Source organism: Clinocottus analis, unplaced genomic scaffold (genome assembly GCF_023055335.1).
Source record: "Clinocottus analis isolate CAN_PGR_092001 unplaced genomic scaffold, fCliAna1.0.p SCAF_4, whole genome shotgun sequence".
In the NCBI taxonomy this organism is placed as follows: Eukaryota; Metazoa; Chordata; class Actinopteri; order Perciformes; family Cottidae; genus Clinocottus; species Clinocottus analis.
The window spans coordinates 15325268-15351560 of record NW_027176153.1 but is presented as its reverse complement, the minus strand read 5'-3'; the positions used below and the strand labels follow the sequence as shown (position 1 = coordinate 15351560).

Genomic DNA, 26293 nt, shown 5'->3' with positions numbered 1-26293 from the left:
TTGCGCATGCTGGGATACTTAGTAAATAGCACATAATCCAAACTCTCTCCTAATGCTTTGGTCGAATCTCTGCATGTATATAGATGTGTCTTTGCCATAAGAGGAAGTTGTGTGTCCAAGGTCAACCTTTATTTTTCTGAGGGGGAATTAACCACAGACGGATTAACTTTGGAGGAAACGAGTGAAGAAAATTGCACAAGAGTGGAGTTAATAGGATTTTGTTAACGGACACAATATATCAGACTCCTTGTCCTCATTCATCCGTTAACTTCTCTTATTGCTGTCTGATACAGAAACACTTTGACAGTCTTGAGCTGTCTGCTGCTCTCGATCTCTGAAATTTACAGCATAAAACCACAATGAAATCCAGTGTTCTGTTAACTCACACAGCATCTCCATCGACTCATGGAAGAAGATGTACCCGTCACCAACGTCATCATCGCTCCTGCAAAACACCAAAATATATGGATTTCTCAACATTGTTTACTTTGAAATATTCACACTCACTGACCATGATCTTCTTTTTTTACAAGCATTAGACTGGTGCAACAGCTTGTCACTTTATGGATCAATATGGGCCTTTTTCTGAGACATCTTGTATCACCCGATGTTCAACAACAAATGTATTTCTGGAATCTTTAAAACAGTTTTAGCCAGTTCAGTTTAAACCAAGCAGGACTTTTACTGTCACTATTTATGTGTATTTGTGTTCATTTATATTATTATTCAAACAATAAAAGTGTCAATATTTGTTTTGTGTTTTCCAAAACATGCAGGGAGAAAGATCATTTACAGCTTCCTTAATACGAAATAGAATATGGATATAAATATCATGTTTCCATCCATTGAATGGGTTTGGTACAAAAATAGTGAAATGATGTTTAGAGTCATGCTTTTAGCTGGATAAACATTTTTCCATTAAAACATTGTCTTCTGTCCCAAGATCGACAACTAAAATCTGCCACGAAAAGCTTCTTTCCAAAAACGCAGCTCGAGATGTTTTATAATTGCGCATCCTGAAGAACTCATCATAAAAACATGGTTGGACGCTAGCTAATGCTAACAATGCATTAGCTTTAAAAACATTAGCTTTTCCTGGATAAATTCAGCTCCATATACAGTGGAGTTATATTCTAAAAGACGTCATGTTTAAATGTTGGGTTTAAACTAAACATAGAGCATCTTTCCTCCTACATAACGAACCATTTGTGAGAAACATCACAACTAACACTGACGCTCATGACCTGTTTTAAAACAAACTAAAAGCAGCTCAATCATTCCTGGAATAAAGTAAAATTAGAGGCTATTCACTATGTCTCCTTTCAAGGTCCCTAATTTGAATTGAGATTGGTCTTTGACAATTTAAACTTGTCCTACTATCTATTGTTGTCGTCACTCCTGCATTTCTCTCACTCACACTCACAGACTGCAGTTAAACGATGCGCTGCAGTTTGTTGCGCTACTTCCACAAACACACCACAAGAGGGCGCTGGCTCCACAGTGCACACACATATTCAGAAAAGCGAAGGAATATGCAAAACAAATGATTATTGTCTTGCACTTATAGTTCTGTGTTTTTCAGCCAAGAGGTGGCTCTAATATATTGATTCTTCAGGGGATTATGTCAGGACTGGATTGACATTGGGTTTCCGTCACCCTGTCATATTTTCCTGGGAGCTTCTCCTGGTCCATTCACGAAGGCGTTGTGATGTAAAACCCATAAGTCATGTAGAGAAAAGATGGATGTAAGACTTATTTGTGCTCTCATCTTCATTTCTAGACTATCTCTCAGGAATATAATTTGATTTCTACATATGTACCCTGCATTGACGTCATAATAATTACTCCTGACAATACTTCAGTCCTTTAATTGTGCAGCAAAACGTCACAGTTTTTTTTAATTTCAATTTCTGTTCACAATATGTTACATCTAATGTGATGTTTGGTTCACTAAATGTTTTCGTTCATTAGATTATAATGATATAAAATATTGCAAGCACCTCTCCTTAAGCACTTTGTCCCATTTCTTTGGAGCATTTCCTTTTTCCGTAAACACAACTTTTCCTTAGGATTTTCGGTTGTCATGGCAACAGCAGAACTGCTGCACGCTGCCGTGTGTGTGTGTGTGTGTGTGTGTGTGTGTGTGTGTGTGTGTGTGTGTGTGTGTGTCGGGGGACTCGTGTCACCATGTGGACCAAAAATGAGGTTTGACCAACGATAGGCATTAATGAATTGCAACATTTGTAAAAAATAAATAAAAACACACAAATAAATAGATAATATGTGCTATATAAAGAAGAGCTATATTTAATAAAGCTTGTCTATCGTTGTTAAAGGTAAGATTCACCCGTTTAAGATGTATATGGTTTACATAACATGTCCTTCAATATATTGAAACTGCTGTGAGCACTTTTTTTTTAAGAAACTGATATAAAACAAATCGGGAATTTAACCAAAAAAAAATCACAAAAAAACTGGTGTGACATAATTATATGCACATTACGAAAAATAATTGGGTCTGCTCAGTTAGTTTGGCTTATTCAATAATATTTAGGTAATACAAGTTATATTGTTCAATCCAAAGCATATTAAAATAAAGAAACAATCAACATTTTTTGGAAGATGCACTTGCCATGACAATCTTTTTTTTTTTAGTGGAACAATGTCGTAATGTTGTGTTATTATTGTGTTAATTGTCATGCTAAACATATTGTGTCTATTTTTGTGTTGTAATGCAGAGGCCACGTTGTTTTGGGAAACTTTAAAGTCTAAAGTCACATTGAGTGTAATTGAAATTAAATTAATTGGAATTAGACTTACATTATACTATTATATAGTATTATATTATTAAAGAGTTTTCTGATTGTAGCATTTCAGCTTGTTTATCATTAATACAGCTGAGATGCTCAGTAGGTCAAGATCAAACTGGTAAAACGTGTACCTGCATATATGTGCGTGCACGCGTGTGTGTGTGTGTGTGTGTGTGTGTGTGTGTGTGTGTGTGTGTGTGTGTGTGTGTGTGTGTGTGTGTGTGTCTGTGTGTGTGGTAGGGTGAAGCAAAGCCCCTCCATTCCGCCCCTTAGCGCTGCAGCTAAGCACGAGAGCCGTTCGAAGGGGGCGGGGTCTGTTTCGCTGCAGAGGGATGCTCTGCACCCTCACGCTGGACCAACCACACGTAGCACACACACACGCACACACACGCGAACCCCCCCCCCCCCCCCTCACACACACACACACACACACACACACACACACACACACACACATTTAAATACACACACTTACGCTGACTGCAATCCAACCCCCTCAAGCGCTTAGCATCTGTGCTACATCTCCTCCCTCTCCTCTCTTTTCTCCGCAGCTCTACGACGCTCAGTCCTCTGCCGCACCGACTCACTCTGCTCTCCTTTCCCCATCACTGCCAAGCTGAACCACACAATCTGGGACACACAACATGTCCTCTAACCTGCCACCGGGGGCCGCAACTGGGGCTAAAAACAAGCCCCTTTCCCCCTTTCGGAAGCGGGGCAGCCTGCAGTATGCAGCCAGCACAGGTGAGTGGAGGTTGCATGGGGATGGAGAAGGAGGACAGTTTAAGTGTGTCGGTCCAGTTACAGAGGAGGAATCTCACATGAAAATAACCTGAGGTGCTGTTGCTCTGGACTGTGCAATATTACTTTTTGAGCCATGATACTTTGATTTAAGATAAATTATGAAAGAAACAAAGCACTCATGAGAGGAAACCAGTGTGTCTTTTTCTCTGCAAATAGTTTGAGCCAAACCTGTTGATTAGGGAGGTGTGTAGCTGAAGGTCCTCTCTGTTGGAGGATTTCGGCATTTGTACCCTGCAGTTTCACGTCAGTGTGTTGGTATGCAGTTTTTCTTTTCACCCCTTATTGTTTTTGCCAGTGTCAAAGTATGTATACATGCATTCTGCAGCATCAGCCAGAGGTTGATTTACAGTAGCATCAGCCAGTGCTGTATGAAACCCTTTTGACGTTGCTGAAATGTTGCTTAACTTGTTGTGTGAGGAAAAAGTAATTTCGTCAGTTTTTATGCGTTAACTTAAATGATTACATATACATGAAAATACTTGTTGATATTAATGTGTTGCTTTAACAAATGTGATGACAGTGTTTTTCATGTAGCCTGATGGCAGTATGTGGCCTAATATGTATGTTGGTACCTCAGGACTGGAACCAAGCTGAATGAGAGGATTAGCCTCCACTCTGATGTATGCAGACACTGGTCAGCGAGTCAAGAGTGTAGAATGACCATAAGATGAAATGCCAGCCATTACCCTCCCTCTGTTCATTGGGCCATCTCTTAATCCAATTTCATATAGACATCATTACAGTGGTGTTCTTTTTCCTCTTGAAATTAGTTTATTTGAATTGGAAGTGGATGATATAAGATATAATCTCCCTCTACTGGCACTTTACATATTAGAATTACATAACAACGTATCTTTAAAAATCCCCCACGTCTCGTGACCACTGGAGACACGGATGACAGACAGTGACATGCTGTGACTTTACGATGACTCTTCAAGGTGGTCAAACATTGATTTGTCGCCATGCCAATAAATACAACAGCTGCAGGTCAAAATGATTACCAACCCCTCCAGTCACGATGCTCTCTGTGATTACCCTCATTTATAGCTCAGTGGCTATTACAGAAATTATTATGGAGGAGTAAATAGTCGCTGTGATGATGACAGTCCGTCTTTAGCTTTTATATTTGTGCACAGATTCTTTCTCTGCTGTTTAATACAGAAAGATATTGCAGAAGCACATGAACATAACATTCATATGTTATGTTGTTAAAGCATCCGGAATCGTCTGAGTTGGCAAAGACGGCATTTAGGTGACTCATCATCTTTTGTTTTTTCAAAAGGGCACTATTCTAGTTTTAGGCAGATTATACAGTACAGTCTGTGTATACAGTAATACGTGCAGTGAAAACTAAACACCAGGATTTCATTCCCTTTTGATGGACTGTTTGAATAATTGCCAGAGTATTTGCTATTATTGAATCTGCTGCAGTCGCTCATAACAGGATTATGAAGTAAATTGTCTACGTAACGATTCCCTAAATTGACACTGAGCATTCAAGAGGAGTTTCATTTTGTGGATCCTGAACTTTTGATCCAATCTAACGGGCCAATCAATCAGCACATCAGAGTGGAATAAAGGTGGAAGGCTACAACTCGTCTAATCAGCATCAAATAAGTTTAAATCACTCACATCTAACCTTTCTTTAGAGGTTATGGACCCGCTAAACACATATTGTTGTCTGTCGGACCGCCCCAAGCTCTCTTTTGCAGTTCTTGTGTGAAGCGCTGAGGCATAGTGTTGCTTGATGTTGTCCATATTTTGACATTATTGCAGGTTTGTGGAATGAACTCTGCAGAGAACGGCAGTGAATCACTTCTCTGGCTGTGAAAAAGGTAGTTCTGAAATAAGAGCGCCACCCACTCACCAGTCGGCCTGTTTTGTGCCTCGTGCTGTTTTACACTTGTTGAACCACTTGAAGAGAAACGTAGCAATATATTTTCTTACTAATGAAGGCTCCGTAAAGTAAGTGACATAAACAGTTTTAGTATATTTAGCAAATGCAAAAACACACACTCTGTTGGAAAATGTAATTATGATTGTCGTAATTTATATTATATAGCACTATAGATTAATATATAAATATATATATATATATATATATATATTTATATATATATATATATATATATATATATAAACAGATGGGTTTGTCAATGACAGTATATACACTCACATTCACACAAAATAATAGTTTACGAGAGTAAAATTTATAAAAAATAACTGTTGTTGCTTTAATTCTTAATATTTGTTAAATACAGGTTGTCCCATATCCAGGACAGCCGCTTTACTAAAGTGATTGTAAAAAAAAATTTCCACTATAGTAAAAGCACAAAAGTACTGTTTTCTGAAAAGTCTCAAGATGAAAAGTGCTCATTAACCAACATAAGGGCTCCTGCCAATGTTATATATGATTAGATATTAAAGTTAATATGTAAACAGCATTCTGTATGTCTAGCTTCATGTTGGCTAAACTTGTCCAAATACATCATATTTTCTAAACAGATCCAAAAAAATTTGTAGGTAAGATTACCATCTTTATTGTAGCAAGTAGCTACCAGATGGCTGGTCCATGAAAGTATAAATACTTTCTCCCTCTGCAGGGAAGCAATACCACAATACCATAAAGCAAGTCTATGATTGACTAAACCAGGCCGTTACTCAGAATGATGATGCTAACAGTACATGAGGTTCATGATGGACCTTTGAACACAATGTACTTTGCCCACATCTTGTTCAGGGCTCATTTGGTTGTGTCTCCCCTATTGTGTGTTCTGTGTCATCGTTTTGTATGAACACGTGCCGGGTGCTCTGTCATGAACAAATACAGTAATTACAGGAGAGAGACCCTGCAGGTTAAATGTTAAGCATTGTCACTCCCCTCTGTAACGCAATCTGTACAAATAATGATTAGCCGAGCCCTAAGACTCTCAACCCCAACACACCTTCAGCTGATAACCGCTACTGAGTCACCCATCATGCATCTACAATGCATGCAGTTGTTTAGTGGTGTGTGTCTCAAATGAGCCAACATCTGGCCTGTTGGAGGTCTTGTGGACTTGTGCCCTGTGAGTGGGGCCACCTCTTATTATGGTTGTTCATAGTCAATAGTGTGGCGCTTTAGACTGAGAGTTGCTTGATGCCGGTTTGCAACACATCGACCTGTGGAAAGCCAGAATCTTGTTTGAAAGGTACGGTGCATGCTACTGTTGACATGATATGACATTAAAGAAAAATATCTAGAGGCGGAAATATTGTTCGCTCTTTTTATTCAATAGACATAAAGTATACCAAAGTACTGTAAGTATTGTATATGTACAATATACAGTGGAATAGTTTTCCACATTTGAAAGCCATTTGTTCACAATAGACTAAATGATTAATCAATCGATTGTTCACCTAACATCAAGTCAATTGAAAACTCTAAACATTTTCATATGAAACATGTCCTCATAAAGTATGATGCATTGCCTTAGAGGGAAATGCTCAATACCATATGAAGCAGTTTAAATAATCTACATCTCAACCAGCTGCAAGATTTGAATTCTATTTATAGGTTAATTACAATAATCATGCAATAATATCACACACACACTGAAAGGGATCACTAGTGAGTTCTTATACTTTGCTGATATTCTTTTACTTTAGTAAAATGTGCTATGCAGGACTTTCTTTTACTCTAGTAATTCAATTCATGTCGGGTAGATTCATGCTTTGCAAACATCTGAAGTTAAACGTGTTCTTTTTAACTGTCAATGTTGGTTTGTGTGTGATGCGGCGTTGGACCAGCAGAGGGAGTCTGGTCTAACTAGATGGAGCTGCCCTGATGAATCAATCAACAGCAATCATGTTTATTGTGCTCCTCTTGAGGGCTCATCAATTTGATTAGATCTCGTGAAAGATATTTTGGCTTTAAGTGCCTTGAAAAGAAACACGATGATTTAACCTTGTGAGGGACAGCGGCAATTTGTCTGAAGTCGATTTGTGTTTGGCTTTTTGTAGCACTCAGTGTTTCTTTCTGTCCAGTTTGTCAGCAGCACTTTCAAACTGGATTACTCCTGTTTACCAGCAACTCTCCATCAGCTTGAAAAGTGGAGAACATTTGCAGTATATTAAGTTTTGACTGTCAGGAGGATTTTAGCCAGCCATATGATATTATGTGGAGTTTTATATGGACATTATTATTAGATGCTCAGGGTCCAAGTGCATTATATTTGCTTTGATCACGGAAGATGAAAACAGCTTCAGAAAATATAGTTTGAACGATAAGGATATTGTCCACAAATTTTATCTAATGAATTAATCTTGTCTCATTGCGCTCCATTGCTGTCCAACAATTATTAAAAACACATTGAAGAAGCACACTGTGAACATGGGAGCTGTAGTGACTTTGACTAAATCCCACATACACAGTCCTGCTGCTGTTAATACTCACTGACGCCCTGAAAAAAGTTCCCAACAAATTCACTATTTACTCGATCCCCGGCTCCACTCGGCCATGTTGTTGCATCCTTGAGCAAGACCTTCAACTCACCGTTGCTGTGTCAACGGTGTATAGAGCAAAAATGTAAGGTGCTATGGATGTAATAAACTCAAAATGATTTGGTGTTTATATGAAGTAAAAAAATACATTTAAAGCTTTACAGCTTTAGTATGAAGCAATGCGCTTGTTGGCTGAGTACCACAGAGTAGAGACAACAACACCAAATATGATGACTGTTGCCCGTCGTACCCTTTGTAAGAAAAGTATAAGAAACCTGATCAAATTCTTCAATTAGATGATGTGTTAGGGCGAGAAAAAGACTTTTTACCCAGCTTTAAATTCCAAGTTAGGAGAACTTGAGTTGAACTCGAGAAGCATTGAGCAAGAGAAGATAAGATGAGCAGCAAACACTTTACAAACTGAGGTTGGTAAGGCTCATACTTATTGGTGACAAATTCATTTGATTATGTCTTTGCTTAGAATGGGATTAATAATCATAGATTTGATTATATTGTTTATAACACTTATAACATAAACCCAAATTAGCATCCAGTTTTGGTCATTTTTACAGCTCTTTCTTGAAGGTATGGAATATTGGATAAATGTTTGAATGTTTTGGTCTGGCTGGAAGCCTTCATCCATTTAAGTGTAGTCCAGTAATCTCTTAAAACATTTTTCATTCCATATTTGTTTTAAATAAAGCGTGCAGCTGTTATCCAGAGTAAATGTACACTCACTGTAGAAATATGCTCTCCTCATAAGAGGAGAGGTGTGATCGCAGATTTCACAAACGTCTTTCATTCTGTGGCATGAAATTGCATCAGGTTAGTGAATTATGAATGTGTTATTTCATCAGTTTTAGCAGACACATGCTTCTGTGTTGATGGCATGAGAAAGTATGTTCCAGAAATTACTGCTCCAACCATAATGGGGACATCGTGCTGGCCCTTTAATTGAATTCACGTGAGAGGACATGGAGGCAAGGTCTCGTCTATTAAACAGTCATCGCCCTCAGACTCCAACTGGCAAAAAAAAGACCATGACATCTCAAACCTTACCGCTGAGCCAGCACCATTTTATTCACACAGACGACACAATCATCTCGAACACATGGTCCTCTCAGCAAAACACAGCACAGAGGATGAAGTAGAGGACAGCGGGGGTGTTGTTGGGTAAACTCTCAGCAGGAGGACGCAGATCCTCCAGTGATGCCGTCCTCCCCCCCGCCTCCTCTCCCTCCTGTGGTACGTTCCAGATACATGTCAGAGGCATTTAAATGAGGATCAGCTCCAGAGGAAGCTAGTGCAGCGACAGCTGGCCTGAACCAGGAGGCAGACAGAGCAGAGGGGGGTCACCCACTGGGATGTGAGGGGGAGTTCATGGATCTGCTGGACCAGCTCTCTGTATGTATGACAGGGACAGATTCAGGGAATAGAAGACATGACTCTTTGACTCTGTGAGAGCTTGATTATGTGTGAGCGTATGTGTGTGTTTTTAACCAGTTCTTAGAGTGTTTAAAGTGTTTCTTCTGTGTCATCTATCTCCATCCTTCCCTCCCATCATGTTTAACCAATCTTGCAATGATAGCAAACGCCATCCTGGGCCATTTTCTGTTTGGCATGCTCCATCTCTCCATCTCTGTCTCTGTCTCTGTCTCTCTCTCTCTCTCTCTCTCTCTCTCTCTCTCTCTCTCTCTCTCTCTCTCTCACTCTCTCTCTCTCTCTCTCTCTCTCTCTCTCTCTCTCTCTCTCTCTCTCTCTCCCTCCTCTCTTGGCCCTGATAGCTACTGGTTCACGCAGGCTGTGAGTGGACAGGTACGCTCCACTACCCTTGTCCTGTGCAAAAGCACAATAAACACTCTCCTCTCTTCCCGTCTCCCTCCCCCTTTTTACTTTCCCTCTTTCACACCCTCTACCACTCTCCCCTGCTTGTCCCTTGGTGGCTGTGTGTAATAGCCCTGAGCAGCGCTGTCTTTAGTGTGCCGATTGATTGTCCCACAAACTAGCTTTCTCTATATCTTTTGGAGATAATGTTAAAGATCGATAGATTGTGCTGGCTACACCTGCAGCTGTGGGATCTGATCAAGAGGGTTTGTTTTTGGGGCTAGTGGAGATCCTGCCTTCGTGTTTTTAGCATTCCCTTTCTGTACGGTTTAAGTGAGAAGGCTGACAGTAGTATAGAAAATGCAGGAAATAAGGTTCTACTTGCCAACGTCAGTCATCAGCAGGCAGTCTGTTTATGCAGTGGCAAAGACCAAACTAAATATTTTGATTACACATCTTGATGCAGAGCCGTTGAGAGATGCAGGAGGAGTGGGCATCCTTAAGTGAGAAGTCAGATGTCATTGTTGTTATGTTCAATTGCATGTCTGCCATGTTTTCTGTAGTAAAAGATGAGTGTCTGATTTTATAGATGTGTCAGTTGTGGAAACCTCACTGCTTTGATTTGATATTCTGGTCCTTAAAGCTGGGCCAGGTATTCAACTGAAAACACAACGTGTCAAAAACTCTCCAATACTGAAAGCTGGCTTCAAATGCCTGGCGAGAGTTGTAATCTTGTTTCTATATAGTTTCCGAATTAAACTCAAAATGGAGCTAGTTTATGAATATTTTATGTTGCCTGTAAACCTCCTTGTGTTTCGATGACATGGAATATTTGAGACTTTTGTAATCTTTTGTCAAATCAAAAAAGGGAGTTTGCAGAAGAAAAAAAAGATATTCTTCAAAGTAAGATACTGAAAAAAAGTATTAATTTATTATATGCACTGAAACTGAGGTGATGTAGCAGCACTAGCATTTCCATAGTTTAAAAAATAATCTACTTATTTACTAATCTTACAGAAAACATATAAATATGAACCTCCAGTCCTGCTTTGTTGATATTGTTACTGCTTTCTCAGCAGCACTGACACAGAGACTGTTAGTCACTGGCATTTTCTTGTGGACTGAATAGCAGATCTGCCTCGTCAATGGAAACAGGTACACAGTGGTTGATTATGCATCGCCTACCAGACGGCAGAAAAGACAGAGGAGGGGTGAGGTGACATGGGAGTAAACAATCTCTTGATGTTCCAGTGTAATCATTTAGAAATGTTTGTAGTATCAGGTTGTATGACAAAGGGAGAGGAAGTTTCACACAAAGTTTCTTGACCCCTGACCTCTTGCTCCCCTATGGGCTGTAGACTTTCCACTTGTGAGCTCATGCCCGAGGACTTATTACACCGCACCATCTGGTTTCAGTTACGCTGCAGTTAGGGCTCTCCATACTCTGTGAGCTGAAATACAGACGCAGTGGAAGTCCCTTAGTGCGCTGATACTGTTTGACCTCATTGTGGGATTCATTGTCTTTGATTGGAAACATATATTCATAATAGACACCTTCAATCCGCTTACATTTGGCCCTTGTGCTACTTTCTTCCTGCTAGATCAATAAAAGCTTCACACAACTAGATTATGTTGTATATGTTCAATTGAAACATGGCTGACTTTAATTTCTGAGTGGTTTGCTCTCAAACAGTGGGGGGATGAATTGTTATGTAACCAGGGATGCTATGATCCAAATATAGCAGCCATTAGGGGATTAGCTCCAGGGCCCAGCAGGCTTGGCTAGGTTCGGCTTTGCTGTGGCCCCGTATGGATGTCTTTGCCGCTGGTTGGTTCCTGCCCTTCAAACCAGTGTTCACTGTTATCACTAGAAATTGATGCGCGCCAAACCGACAGCAGAGATAACATCTTAGCTGGCCGTTGCATTACACAGACACGCTCCTTCCTGTCACCGGAGGAGCATCTATCTGTGTCTTTTTGAACTTGACAGAGACTTGAGGACAGTTTGGCACCACAGCATGTGTGTCATTATTATCCATTTAAGCTGTGTGTATTATTTCTTATGTGTATGTACGATGATTTAACAAAGGTTCCTCCATGATGTTCGGAGATGACGCAACAGTTGTTCTTTTCTATTTAAATGTTGTATAGCTTGCTAATTATTTCTTTTGAAAATGTCCTTTGTACAGTATTTCCTAACTTTGTAGATGAAATCTTCGGTTGTCTTGTTTGGTCTCACCAGAAGTTCAAACCCCCAAAGTATAAGTTCATGTGACGCCGAAAATACAAGTGGGGAGCTGCAACCAGGGAATGTTTGGTGTGAAGAGGCTACTGACTGGTGGATGTGCTTATGCATACTATGAAACTATCAATTGTCAATAAATACTTCAATATACACCCTCATTACTTTATTAATTAGTATTGAATGCACATTTGATAATGTCTCAGCAAATACATTCCTCAATCCTTATAATAGAAATTCAATGTGTACAGAGAACAGTGCATGTTGGTGAGTGGACAAACTCTTAATCCATGTTTATTTTGTATTAAACTCTTTATTTTCTACATCCCTTTGTAGCATTTGTAAAAGTTTTGTTTTGCTCTCAGTCAGTTAAAGTTCTTGCCCATTATATTCAAGAATTGTAAAATTACTATTTGTATTTATGTTTTTCAAATATACATTTTTTTTTTTATCATTTTGTGTCTTATTTTCAAATTACCTCACAGATTAACTCATTTGGTTAATTTGAATTTACTTTGTCAAGAAACAATCTCATTAATCAATATTAAAATATATCAGTATGTGTACGTCATTTTCTTGATTTGAACTTACTCAACTCAAAGCTTATTGTTGGAGCTCGACTATTCAGCCTTAAAGGTCACAGCCTGAGCCCACTTGAATAATTATACACTGAAAAAGTTTGTTTTCCTCTGTGTTCGCTGAGGTATTTTAGTCCGATTTACTCGTGTATGTTTTGACGTCGCTGCCTTGTGGTGCAGGCAAACTTGATCAGCGTGTTGAGTGGGATGTGTTGATTGGACAGTGTTAAGCAGAAGGTGATAAGCAACGTAGAGTTGTGGCCAATGGTTACAACATCATCTCTTTTCTCTTCACAGCCACCATTCTGTCTCCTTCTTAAGTGGTTTTGTACCTTTAATGATTTTTTTAGTTTAGTCCTAATCAGCCTCGTTTTTTGGCCTCTTTGGGATCCTCTATTGTTCACATAGAGCAGACAGACTCAGACAAGTTGTGTTAAATAAATCAGGATCAACACAGACTGCCGGTATCCTGCAGTGTGCGCTCTTTGACCTTTCTCGGTGTATGGTAAATAAATGCTGACAGACAACAGGATCAATGACACCCTAGCACACACAGGATGAAATATTTAACAGGATGATGAATATTTCAGTGGCCGGTGCATAGTTTCGAGGGAAAGATTGATATCGTTTCATAGAGACAGCTAAATATACACCCAGAGGGAAAACACAGCTGTGAAAGCCTTGTCTCTCCTGAGCATTTGTTTCTTAAGCGAATGCCACAGAACTTAGTTTTCCTCAACGCTGCTGACAACCTCCTCTCCGGACATCCACTTACCAGCAGTCTTTGTCTTTTTTAAATGAACACATCCTTCTTCTTCTTCTTTTTTCTTCTTCTTTTCCATGACAACTGGATTTGTCTCAAACTTAAGCCTTGAAATGTCAACCATGGAGGGCATTAGCTAGTAACTGCTGCTGGAAGCTTCACATTAATGGTCCTTTGTGTCTTGAGGCGCCGACCTCAGACCTCCACTGTTGTGTAAAGGCCCACGGTGGAACAATCTTCTGCAGACTGTTGAAAAAAAAAGATAAATCATAAAGACAGAATATACTATCGTTAAACTGATTAAGCTAGTTTAGCTGATTCATTTTCATGTCTCGCCCACTTTTTTCATACCAGTGATAAAATAAATCTAAAATTCCTGTAGAGGCTTCTTCATATTCATGTCTAGTGAAGTTTAGGTTAGGTTAGCAAGATCAGTACAACACAGCTATGCAGCTGGAGTTGTGTCTAGAAATGTCTGGTTCTCAAGGGAACTTGGATCACACGCCTGCACTCCTCAACACACACACACCTGTTTATCAGTATGTTGACACTAGAGAAGCAGACTGGACGTTGCTCGTCCCTTTCTGTGAGAAGAGGTGAGAACACAGGATTCTCCTCCTCTTGACAGTTTAGAGCCAATTAAATGTTACTTTGCTTATGATATGTTGGTGACGGAAAACCGTGTATTAAAGAGCCGAACTCCCGGCTGTTCAGGGTGTTGTCTTAGACGGTCAACCCGCGTTGACTGGACGACTGCCTGCTTTTGTAACTGCAGAGCTTGTTACTTTACCTGTGATCGAGGAAATAAATTACGAGAAAAAGAGAAGTTGTCGAACTGAATTCTTCTGGAGGCGACACCAGGCTTCCAATAATAATACACGCTAACACCAGACATTTTCTATTTTTATCTCGCTTGATAATCTCATTGACAGTTAATTGGATGCAGCTGTTGCAAGCTAAATTGATTGATGATATTTTTTCAACCTGAAATGAGTTTCAGGTCGAATGCGTCATTAGAGTCTGAAATTAGGCGTCACTTGTCTGACTATGGTTAGAAGATACTAAGGCCTCAATGTGCTGTTCTTCTTTCCTGAGTTTAAAATAAAGCTTGGATAATTCTACAAGAGACATTCTTCAGTACTTCCAAAGATACATCATTTTCTCACTTATTTTATGAGTTTCCCTCTTTCTCCTCTTGATCTCCAGCTGATCTGCGTGGTGCCCGCCACCTCCTCACTTCCCAGCATTCCTTGCCTGGGATCCCAGTGGCCTTGAAACAATCCATTGACCTGCGTACATCCATGGACGGGAAGTACAAGGAGATTGCTGAGGTTAGTACTCTGTGAATTATTCACCTAAAATATTGACTCAAAAATGACTTGTAGCGAGATGTGTGGACTTTCATCATGGTGTTTATTGTTTGTGTGTTTGTGTGAAGGAGCTGTTCTCACGCACTCTGGCAGAGAGTGAGATGAGCAGCGCCCCTTATGAGTTCCCGGAGGACAGCCCCATTGAGCAGCTGGAGGAGAGACGTCATCGACTTGAGCGACAGATCAGCCAGGATGTGAAGTGAGTGGAGAGAAGGAGTTAGTTACTATTCCAACATTTGTGACTGTATTTGCAACCAGACTCTCTGATGATCTAAAAGCTAACAATGATGCACCTCTCTGCGCTCAGGTTTGAACCCGACATCCTTCTGCGAGCCAAACAGGAGTTCATGAAGACTGACAGTGCCACAGATCTTGAGTGAGTGTTTTCACTGGCTATAGGCAACATTGTGTCATTACGCCGGATTAGTTTGAATAATTTATTTGTTGATCTATTATCAGATACATGAAGGAGCAGAGCCAGGATACTGACCTGCAGGAGAGAGAACCGGTTCCAGAGAAAGAGTACCAGCGAGTCGCTATTTCTGGAGAGGAGAAATGTGGAGTAAGTCAGAGTCCCAGTAACGCAGGGGTTGTGGGAAAGAACATATTAACATACTTTGTGGTGTTTTTTAAAATGAAGTAATGCACCCTCTCTGAAAAGGACACCATGTTTATTTATTTTCATTATTCTGTTCTTCTATCAAGGTTCCTTTCACAGATCTGTTGGATGCAGCCAAGTGTGTGGTGAAGGCTCTGTTCATCAGACAGAAGTACATGGGTCTGTCGCTGCAGAGTTTCTGCAGGACCACCGCTCGCTGCCTTCAGGAGCTGAGTGAGAGACCTCTGGACTTGGATATCTTTGAGGAGGAGATCCCAGAGACCTCATTCACTGCAGGTGTATACACATGTACACATCCACACCACCACACTGCTATCCTCATATACCGGATGCACAAAAAAAAACCTGCTTTCCTTAACAAACAGCAGGCCTTGAATTGTGCTGAAACATCTCGTTTCAAAAATGATTCTCCAACAACTATAATTGATTAATCCTAAAGTCTTTATGGAAAGTGTTTTATAATTTTCTCATTCCAGCCTCTCTTATATGATGATTTGCTGCTTTTCTTTGTTGTATCTCTGGAACCTTGCGTTTCCTTATGTGTAACAACAATGTCATGAATGTATTTGTGTAGTCCAAACATTTTCCTCAAACCATTCTGTATTAGACATCCTCTGGTCTCAGACCCTGAAGGCGAATGAGGAAAAAGCATTGCAAACAGAACAAAGAGCCTCCATTCTCTATGGCAGAAAGACACGCTATAGATATTGTTTCTGTAGACCAAAACAACAACAAAACTGATCGATAACTCGGAACAACAGTCAACACCCCTCCCACTTTCCAAGCATATAACCTACGGTGCCATTCCATTTGATCCGCCAACACACCGGTTCGTAAATATGGGAATACAAGTCATGTCCAGTGTCATGTGCCATACTCTGATATTAAGACATAAGTGGGCACAACCACAGATTGCACAATCCATCTGTCACACATTCCTTACGTGCAGGCTGTTAAAATCAGTCCTTAGTTGCATGTGCGTTCTCACCTCGTTCAGAGCCATGACACAGCGCAACATTCTGTTTCCTCTCAGATGCCTCAATGCACCCACCGGCTCCTGAAAGGCACCCCTATGAGAACCGGGACCCTGCCAGCATGCCCCATGACATGGGTTACGGCTGCAAGATGGTGGATGGAGTCATGCATATCTACACAACGAAGGACATTATGGAAAAGTGAGATATTTATGATGGATCACTTGCATGCTATATCTTGTTGTCCTCGCTTGCTTGTCTGTTTTTAGACTTGCACCTTTTGTTGGCAGCGGAGACTTTCTTGCATAAGTTTTGATGTTGCCAACAGGAGCACAGAGCTGGACTTGCCATATCCAAACCTGCAGGAGTACATTGCTGACATGAACGTGATGATGGCCCTCATCATCAATGGACCAGTGTACGCTTCCTTATTATTGATTACAGAATAATGTGTATATCACACATGTTAGATTATTTTTGTTAAATGATGATACTGGAAAGTTCAAATTGTTTATCAGAAGACTTTCTAGTCTCTTTACTTTTCAACCATCTAAACCACATTTTTAATCTCTCTCAGAAAGTACCAATTACTAGTTTGGGTTTCCCTCTGCTACAGAAAGTCCTTCTGCTACCGTCGTCTGCAGTATCTTAGCTCCAAGTTCCAGATGCACATTCTGCTGAATGAGATGAAAGAGTTGGCAGCGCAGAAGAAAGTCCCACATCGCGACTTTTACAATATCCGTAAGGTGAACTTGACAGCTATTTCTACTGAGTGTAATCAAAATTGTTTATTCAGAACCAGGCTCCAATATACATCACTTTTTAAAATATGATTTATCTGTTTTCGCAGGTGGACACACACATTCACGCTTCATCCTGCATGAACCAGAAGCACCTTCTGCGTTTTATCAAAAGAGCAATGAAGAAGTATCCGAAGGAGATTGTGCATGTGGAGAGAGGCAAGGGTCAGACGCTCATGGAGGTGTTTGAGTCCATGAACCTGACAGCGTTTGACTTGAGCGTGGACACCCTGGACATGCACGCAGTGAGTCCATGATGAATGGACAAAAATGTCCCAAAATGTACATTTCTGAGATTTTTTTAATTGGTGTTTAAACTCTTTTCGCAGGACCGCAACACTTTCCATCGCTTTGACAAGTTCAATGCCAAATACAACCCCATTGGCGAGTCCATATTGAGAGAGATCTTCATCAAAACAGACAACTACATCGAGGGGAAATACTTTGGCCACATTATTAAGGTGCTGACTTGCACTTTATTAAACACTGCCGTTACCACTGATAGCTTCAGAATGAGTGCATGAGACACTGGCGCCATCTGCTGATGGACTGTGCCGCTGCTTTTCAGGAGGTGATGGCAGACCTGGAGGAGAGCAAATACCAGAATGTGGAGCTCAGGTTGTCGATCTACGGACGCTCCAGGGACGAGTGGGACAAACTGGCCCAGTGGGCGGTAACACATCAGGTGTACTCTAGCAATGTGCGCTGGCTCGTGCAAGTGCCAAGACTCTTGTGAGTAACCGTAGTGGTGGAAAGTGTGATACGACAATATTAACAAATTGCTCTACCTCGTCCTGGATGGAGATTAATATTTGTATACTTTTCCTTTAGTAAAATACCTGAATACTCCTTCACCACTGAGTAAACCCTATTAAGGTTTACAAACACTCTAGTCTCAAAGCATCTTTGAAGTATCTGCAGCACACATGGATACATTTTATAAACACATCTCACAAGTCACATCTTCGTTTGCATTTCTCTCTCAAAGTGACGTCTACCACACAAAGAAACAGCTGTGTAACTTCCAAGAGATGCTGGAGAACATCTTCATGCCTCTGTTTGAGGTCACAGTCGACCCCGGCAGCCATCCAGAGCTGCACCTCTTCCTGCAGCATGTATGAAGTCTTTGAATGAATGAATGAATGAATGAAAAGTACTTTATTGATCTCCAAGGAGAAATTTTTTGTCGTACTAGCAGCATCCCAATGCCATAAGCTAAGCTAAACACACAGATGATAAAATAAAATAAAATAAATAATAACAGGAACAGGGGTAACTGATATATACATAAGTAAGAAATAAGTATAAATATATATATATATACATACATGCAAGCAAGTGAAATGGATACATACATATATATATATATACATATCTGCACACATATACATACACACATACATACATATCTACATATACATATATACACACATACATACATATACACATACACACACACATACATATACATACATACATACATACATATACACATACCTACACATACACACCCACCCATGGCCCACGCACATACATATACACATATATACATATATACATACACACATATACATATATATATATATATATATATATTTATATATATATATATATATATATATATATATATATATATATATATATACACACGTACACACATACATACACACGCATACACATATACATACATACACATACATACATACATACATGCATACATACGTACATACATGTACGCATACATATACACATACACATGTGCAAAACATACACAACAAGCAAAACACAGCAGTGTATTTGGAGGATAAATTAAATGCAAACTGAAATTGAATTAAATGCAGTGTATTCAGGGGGAACTGAAATTGAATTAAATGCAGTGTATTCAGGGGTACAATTTGCTGTACAATCATGAATTTATATTATTCACGTGTAGCCAGAATTAAAAGGTTTCATGGATCTCTCGTTGGTCCCATACACAGGTTGTGGGTTTTGACAGCGTGGATGATGAATCGAAACCAGAGCAACATATCTTCAACCTGGACAGCCCGCTGCCCGGCAACTGGACAGAGGAGGACAACCCGCCCTACTCCTACTACCTCTACTATATGTATGCAAACATGACCGTGTTGAATCACCTGCGCAGGTACACAATCTACTTTTCATGTTTCCCTTTTTGTTTTATACGTAAGGTACAAAAACAGTTTTAAAATATGTTAAATATCCAATACAATTTGCAGTTTGAATGCAAATACCAATTAAACATATTTATCTTCCCAAAGGTTTAATATTTTTGTCATATTTTTATTTTTGAATCTCATATGGTTGAATTTTATTATAGTTCCATATTTAAAGAAAAAAATCTTTATTTTCCATCACATTTGTCCAACTATAAACACACAGTTATATGAGAAAGAGAGATGATTGTATATTGAATAACTTTATGACACTAATAATTAATTACAGGACTCATTCATGAAAGATTTTGAATGCATCCTGAGCTGATTTCAAAACTATTTGCCTCAACTCCACCACCATTTAAAACAGAATACAAAAACATTCCTGACAAGTCAAATATATGCATATGAGTGTACAGATTAGCTTCACGGTACTGCAGTACAAGGTAACAAACAACACAATACACTCTTGTATGAGATTTATCTGTTGGAGGGAAGAGCAACGATTGTGAATCTCTGGAGAACATGCTTTGCCTGATTGTTTACTTCTCAAACAAAGCTGAAACCTGTTATATGCTATCTCCCGTTGAAGTCGCCTTCTGGTATCTGTGTGTTTTGTTCCAGGCAGCGAGGGTTTTACACGCTCGTCCTGCGTCCACATTGTGGTGAAGCAGGGCCAATCCACCACCTGGTGTCTGGTTTCATGCTGTCAGAGAACATCTCTCATGGGCTGCTGCTCAGGAAGGTGTGGCCTTAACTTCACAACTCTGCTCAGAGTTTATTAGTCCAAGAGTTTATCAGGAATGTATGACTCTAATGAAAGATAATCTATCTGTTTGTTCAGTTGAGTAATTCTTGAGTTGTAATGTTACTTTCTTAAAGGCTCATGGACTATTAGGACTGTGGTAATAATGTGCTCCGAGAGCATTGCTTGTGTATTACAGCACACATTCTGCCTCATGGTCCTCCAGGCTCCTGTGCTGCAGTACCTGTACTACTTGGCCCAGATAGGTATCGCCATGTCCCCTCTCAGCAATAACAGCCTGTTCCTCAGCTACCATCGTAACCCTTTACCAGAGTACTTGTCCAGAGGCCTCATGGTCTCTCTGTCCACGGACGACCCTCTGCAGTTTCACTTCACCAAGGTCAGTATCATCGTTGTACATTTCAGAGTTTTTCAGGTTGACTGTTTGTTTGTTATTATTCCTCCTCTAAATTAAAAAACAACTAGAATTTTATAAGCAAAATGTAAAAGGTGGTTAATAAGGATATACATACATATATACATATATATATATATAGGACTGTAATAAACCTATTTAATCATTTAAATTGTCCCGCCTGCTTGCATTCACTCAGCCCGCTCACTCATTACACAAGCTGCTAGCGCGACAGCTGTGTGCTAACAATAGCTATGTTTCTGTTGTTCACCTTCATCATGATCATTTTGAGGGAGTGGCTCTGGAGGGACACCTGAAAGGACAGCACTGTCTCCTCCACTTCATAAAACAATGTCAGAAGATGAATCCCTTGAATCCTCTCAGACTACAGTGTGTTTTAGTGTGAAATAAAGATACACAAGTTTGACTTCTGGCCACGCCAGTTGTGTTTGAGTCCACAAGTGGTCAAAACACGTTATTTCAGACTAAAAATCTGAGACCGGTATCATCAAAATACTAGTGACAATATGGTGATTGTCCCTTTAAGAGCAAGTATCGTAACCATAGGAACGGGTTGGCGTGGTGACTGGCTTACGTGAGCGTGAATAAACAGCCACACACCTGTGCAGCCAAAGAGAGAAGTTTTGCCGGCTGCAGTCGTTCCTGCGCTCCTACACACTGGCTTTTATCATAACTATGGATGTTGCCTAATTGACCAGTCAAAGCCACACAAAAAGTGTATCAAATATAAACACATGTAGGCGCTACATTTATAGATCACATGTAGCACCTTCATGCATTGTATCCATGTAGATGGTTCAGTTGCAAGATGAATGTTGTAATTCTAAACCTATATATTATTAGGGCATTTATAGATTTAAAAATACTCCATAATAATAAACAGTGTGCCGTATGCCTTATCGTGATATTTATTCTGGGCTCTGTGTAGGAGCCGTTGATGGAGGAGTACAGCATTGCTGCCCAGGTGTGGAAACTGAGCTCCTGCGACATGTGTGAACTGGCCCGAAACAGCGTGCTAATGAGCGGATTCTCTCAAAGGGTACCACTTATCTTTCTATTCACAAAACACGCTCTCCAGTTTTACTGCCTATAATTACACCACTCCCTCCTCCGTCCATTTTGCTCCTTTTCTGTATCATCAGGTGAAGAAATCCTGGCTCGGCCCAAATCACACCAAGGAGGGGCAGGAGTGTAACGACATCAGGCGCACCAACGTTCCTGGCATTCGAGTGGCGTACCGGTATGAGACCATGTGTGAGGAGTTGAATTTAATCACACAAGCCATCCGCACAGATGAGCTGGACACCATCGAGGAAGAGGGGAGTCTGTGCATGGGAGCTGGGCAGGGAGAGAAATGAACATGCACCACAACACAAACACTCTCGACATTCCCTGTTTTTTTCACATCAGGACATTGTACAGATTTGCATATCAACATATCACACCTGTGAAAAGAGAAAAGCTTTGTCACAAGACAATAATGAGAGTTGCTACTGTGGCTGTATGAGAGAGGACCTATAATCTGTGTACCCAAGATGTTTACTTCCTTTAGTTTCTTGCCTCATTCTTTATGTCATGTTTCATGTCAATTTCACGTGGTCTCTTGATGTATTTATTTTTATATATTAAGATTTTCGTGGTTTGTGACATTTTGTCAGAATTTCTGTACAGAGTCTCTATTTCCTGTACCAAGCATTGAATAATATTGACATTTGAAACTCAACCCATTAAAAAAACATTTAAAAACTTGATCCTACAATGACCGACTAAAGTAGGAAAACGATCAAGATAAGAGTAATATCATTTACTTCTTGAGAGGCGATAGTGAGTCACTGCTGTCCAGTCTGCCGTCACTGCAGCACTATAAAGTTGGGCAACCCCGAGGGCTTGTCACGGTTATGACTAGAAAGGATTCCGCTTGTGTAAATATGATATTAATATAATAGATAATATGAATATTACATTCTCATTGTAATCAGAAAAAAAACTAACTGGGAAAGGATCAGAATACCGAGGTGATCAGGATGGAGATGGTCTTCTGTGGGCGACAGGAATGTTGCTTTAGTATTTCTGTCGTATATTTAAATTTTCACTTACTCTTTAGCTGGTTATGAAAAGATGTCTCAATGTAATAATGACGCTTCTGAAGATTCAGCATCTCTGCCAGCGGGGCATACCGCTGATGGAAACCCAGCTCTTATTATTAGATGGAAAACCAGAACCAGGATCTGAGCAGGACTGTCAGAAACTGCTGCAGTAAAATTAGATGCTTTCTTAAGGGAATCTGGTGCTCGTAAATATCAGCACAAAATTAAAGTTCCTCAATGTAACTTTAAGATGATAAAAGCAATCTTAGCCTTGAACCCTACTCTTTAATAAATAACACACTGCATTCAAACTAGCATGTGAACATCCACTGCAAACGTTACCATCCAGTATAGAGATGCAAGATCACTGGAAGGTTGTCAGCCGACGCCAAGAAGTGAATATATTACCATGAACTCTGGCGAACAACAAATACAAACTCTCGCGGGAGTTTTACACAAGACAAATCCTTTCTAGCCATAACCGGCTTGTCACACTGAACGTGTTCGTTAACTGTAAAAAAAATCCAAAAAGGCAGAAACGAGATTAGCGCTTCGTTCTCGCGGGTCTTGGGCGGTGGGCTTTCCATTAGAGGTTAACTGTTGTTTTTGCCTTGCTGTTGATGTGTAGTTGGCTTTTCTTATTTTTTCTTTTTTATAACAGATGACTGTAAATTGAGACTGTATGGACCCAGTATAGATATGAAATGCTGCCTCCTATGTCCTTGGAGTATATGACCACATCTTACACATTGCACCTTAAGTTGGAACGAAGAGTTTAGTGGAGATTTATGCATCCCTAAAATAACACATGTCTAATTTTTACAAAGATATTAGTTGTTGATAAATATTGACATAATCTGATGTAACTAGCTTATATCCAGCAAACTGAACGACCTGCCAAAGCTAACATTAGCCGGTCAGAGCAAGCATATATATATTACACTCCTTCAAATTAAATTAATTGGCAGTTTATGATAAATTGAAAAGATTGTTTGACCTAAAAAAAAAATATACATTTATAGCTAATTATAATAATAATAAATATTAAATGGAAAGTCCAAATGAAATAACTTTTTTTTGGTGTCAAATGTGGTCAACAACCGATGGCATCAATAGTTCTAGTATTGCTATGACCCTGACTTCTTACCAAATCATAAACTTGTGCAGTAAAAAAAAAAGTAAAAAAGTGTTTAACATGATGCATAACCTTTCAAGAATATTCATTTTGCCAAACTGCATGGATTTTGATTGTTTGTTTGACATTTTATAGTGTAATTATCTACAGGTCAATAACTTCTGCTGTATAACTGGCAGAAAAACATCCATCTTCTGTATTCCTGCCTGGTAATGAAAACATTTTACCCACAGCTGTTCTGTGTCATATGGTTGTTGGAGTTTTTATTACAGTCCTTACAGTTATTCAGTAGAGTTGCATGTTAGCGCCTCAACATTTTTTTCTGGTGTGTAGTCATGCTACTCAGTTTAGTATTTTATTGAACAAACTCTAATGTTATGATCGGTAAGAGTAACTCTGAGCTGTTCTTTACATTTAAAATATACATACATCTTTACATTTAAAATATACATTTCTAAATCATAGTACAGTGAATGATGCATGATCTGTTCCTTCAGTTTTTACTTTTTGCACAAAATTCTTGAATTTTTTTTTTTTTTAACAACTGAAAATGTACACACTTGACGCGCTCTTTTCAAACTCCTGCCTTACGTCCGGGTACTGGTGATATTTTTGGAGTTTCTTGTCTCTATTCAAAAGCCTGAAGTGTCCCTCCAAGAGAATTGTTTGTGCTGTTTGTGAAATATTATTTAATTGCATTTGTGTCCAAGAAAAATAAATGTTCACATTAAAGTGCTTGACGAGCTGTCGTTTTTATATCCCAGAAAGCCAATCAATGAAATTGAAAACTGCAAATTACAAAATTGATAAAGACAAAAGTATACAATACTATACTTCCACTTGAATTCTGCTCAACAAGAGCAATGCTGCAGTATTCAAGCCATTCCCCAGAACAAGCGCAGCCTTTTAAAGCTGTTAAAAATAGGGCCATGGGCTACGAAGCACGATATGGGGTTAGTTATCGCGGTAACTTTATGGTTAAATCTGAATTTTCAGTTTTTGGATTTGGGAGCACAAAAAAAAGCAATCTGTACATTATCTTATCATAAATGCACATTAACTCATGTGTGTCAGCTTCTTGAGCTGTGTGCTGCAGTGTGATGTGTCAACGTGTGTAATACTACAACATTGTTTAATATTATAGTTTTCTTCTTGTTGACTTGACCATGTTTACGATTAGTCATATGCTGCTAACAATGCCAACAATTTATGTGAATGCACGAGTGAGATTAAGAAAGCCCGGATGGATTTACCAAGTTAATGACCAGTGACGGCTGCTATATCATTGTTTGGGGTTAGTTAAGCCAGATAACACAAATATATCCTGGGTATGTTAAACTCCCTTTGTAGTGGAGTGATTCACCTGTTTACGCACTTGGAGGAGGTTATTTTAGGGTTGGGTGTTTTTGCAGTTTTGACAAGTCATGCTACCACAGCAGTATGTCTGTTTGTAATGGTTAAGCCGACTGCTTGAAGATGACGTATCATTTATATTATTATGAGATATGACTACATGCAATCCTGTCTGATCTTGATATATTGTTTTGGAGCTGGGTGTTATTGTATACTTATATTTACCTGTGTGAAAGTCAAACCCAGTAAGTAAGGCAAGCTGAATTATTTTGGAGAAAATGATTAAATTTAGATTATTAAGGCTTTTTTTCCAGCTGTATCACCCAGATTATAGTTTGCACTTGCTTTTATTTGTATCAAACTGCCATGAAGTGTAAATACACAAAATTGTATGTCTATACAAGAAAGGTATGTCTTTGTGAAACTCTTATGTTTTTGGTCAACAAATAATCACAATCAAATAACAAAGTTTAGGAATCATTTATGTATTGAAGGCCAGATTGCTGTTTATGTCAATATTGACTTTTAAATATTTACTTGTCAATATTGTGTGTCAATATTTGCTTCTATTGGGCAGTAATGCAACTCAGTTGTAGCTGTTGTTTAATCTGTAACTGTGAGTTGTCCTCTATACACATATATTAAAACACATACATGTTTGAGTCATAGTACAGTGAAAGATGCATGATCTGTTCCTTCTGTTTTCAATCAGTACACAAGTCCAGCTGGTGTCATATTTATGAATAAACAATTTTTTTGAGAGCTGAAAGTCAACTAACTTTGTGTCCCTGCAGATAACTATATGTGTGCTGTTTGTAATAGTTACATTTTGTTACCATTAGGTTCTGTTTGTAGTTTCTGCAGTTATTAGCCAATAGGTTTATTAAGGTCAATTGTGGGAGTAAATACAGGATGTGAAACAAAATGAACGTTGTGAGGCGTGACAGCTCATTACTCTCTAATGTGGGCCAAATAGAGCACAAAGTCCAACACAAATGTCAGACTGCATACAAAGGATTGGGTTTGGGCTGCAAATAATATATTCCTAGCTCACACACATTGTAGCATAAACCTAATATGTCTGTATTGTTTATGTA

General features: G+C 39.3%; 1 protein-coding gene across 3 annotated transcripts; it reads left to right on the top strand.

The window, feature by feature from the left end:
• The first annotated feature begins 3254 nt into the window (after positions 1-3254).
• On the top strand, positions 3255-25597 carry ampd2b (adenosine monophosphate deaminase 2b). Of its 3 annotated transcripts, none has more exons than XM_068597494.1 (18): positions 3255-3554; positions 14710-14834; positions 14942-15072; positions 15181-15249; positions 15333-15435; positions 15579-15768; positions 16526-16667; positions 16795-16884; positions 17083-17212; positions 17317-17511; positions 17596-17727; positions 17835-17998; positions 18255-18381; positions 19246-19409; positions 20065-20185; positions 20412-20585; positions 21550-21660; positions 21764-25597. In XM_068597494.1, the coding sequence occupies exons 1-18, from the start codon at positions 3455-3457 to the stop codon at positions 21977-21979; spliced, it is 2484 nt and encodes an 827-aa protein (XP_068453595.1). In that variant the 5' UTR covers positions 3255-3454; the 3' UTR covers positions 21980-25597. The 3 variants fall into 3 exon arrangements, with proteins under 3 accessions (XP_068453595.1, XP_068453597.1, XP_068453596.1); XM_068597496.1 differs by lacking the exon at positions 3255-3554 and adding an exon at positions 5443-5449; XM_068597495.1 differs by lacking the exon at positions 3255-3554 and adding an exon at positions 9425-9500.
• The last annotated feature ends 696 nt before the right edge of the window (positions 25598-26293 follow it).

Coding starts and splice junctions, on each gene's coding strand:
- ampd2b (XM_068597494.1), top strand. CDS start 3,455: ATGTCCTCTAACCTGCCACCGGGGGCCGCAACTGGGGCTAAAAACAAG. Junction 15,250..15,332: donor GACAGTGCCACAGATCTTGA/GTGAGTGTTTTC, acceptor ATCTATTATCAG/ATACATGAAGGAGCAGAGCC. Junction 17,213..17,316: donor ACTTTTACAATATCCGTAAG/GTGAACTTGACA, acceptor CTGTTTTCGCAG/GTGGACACACACATTCACGC.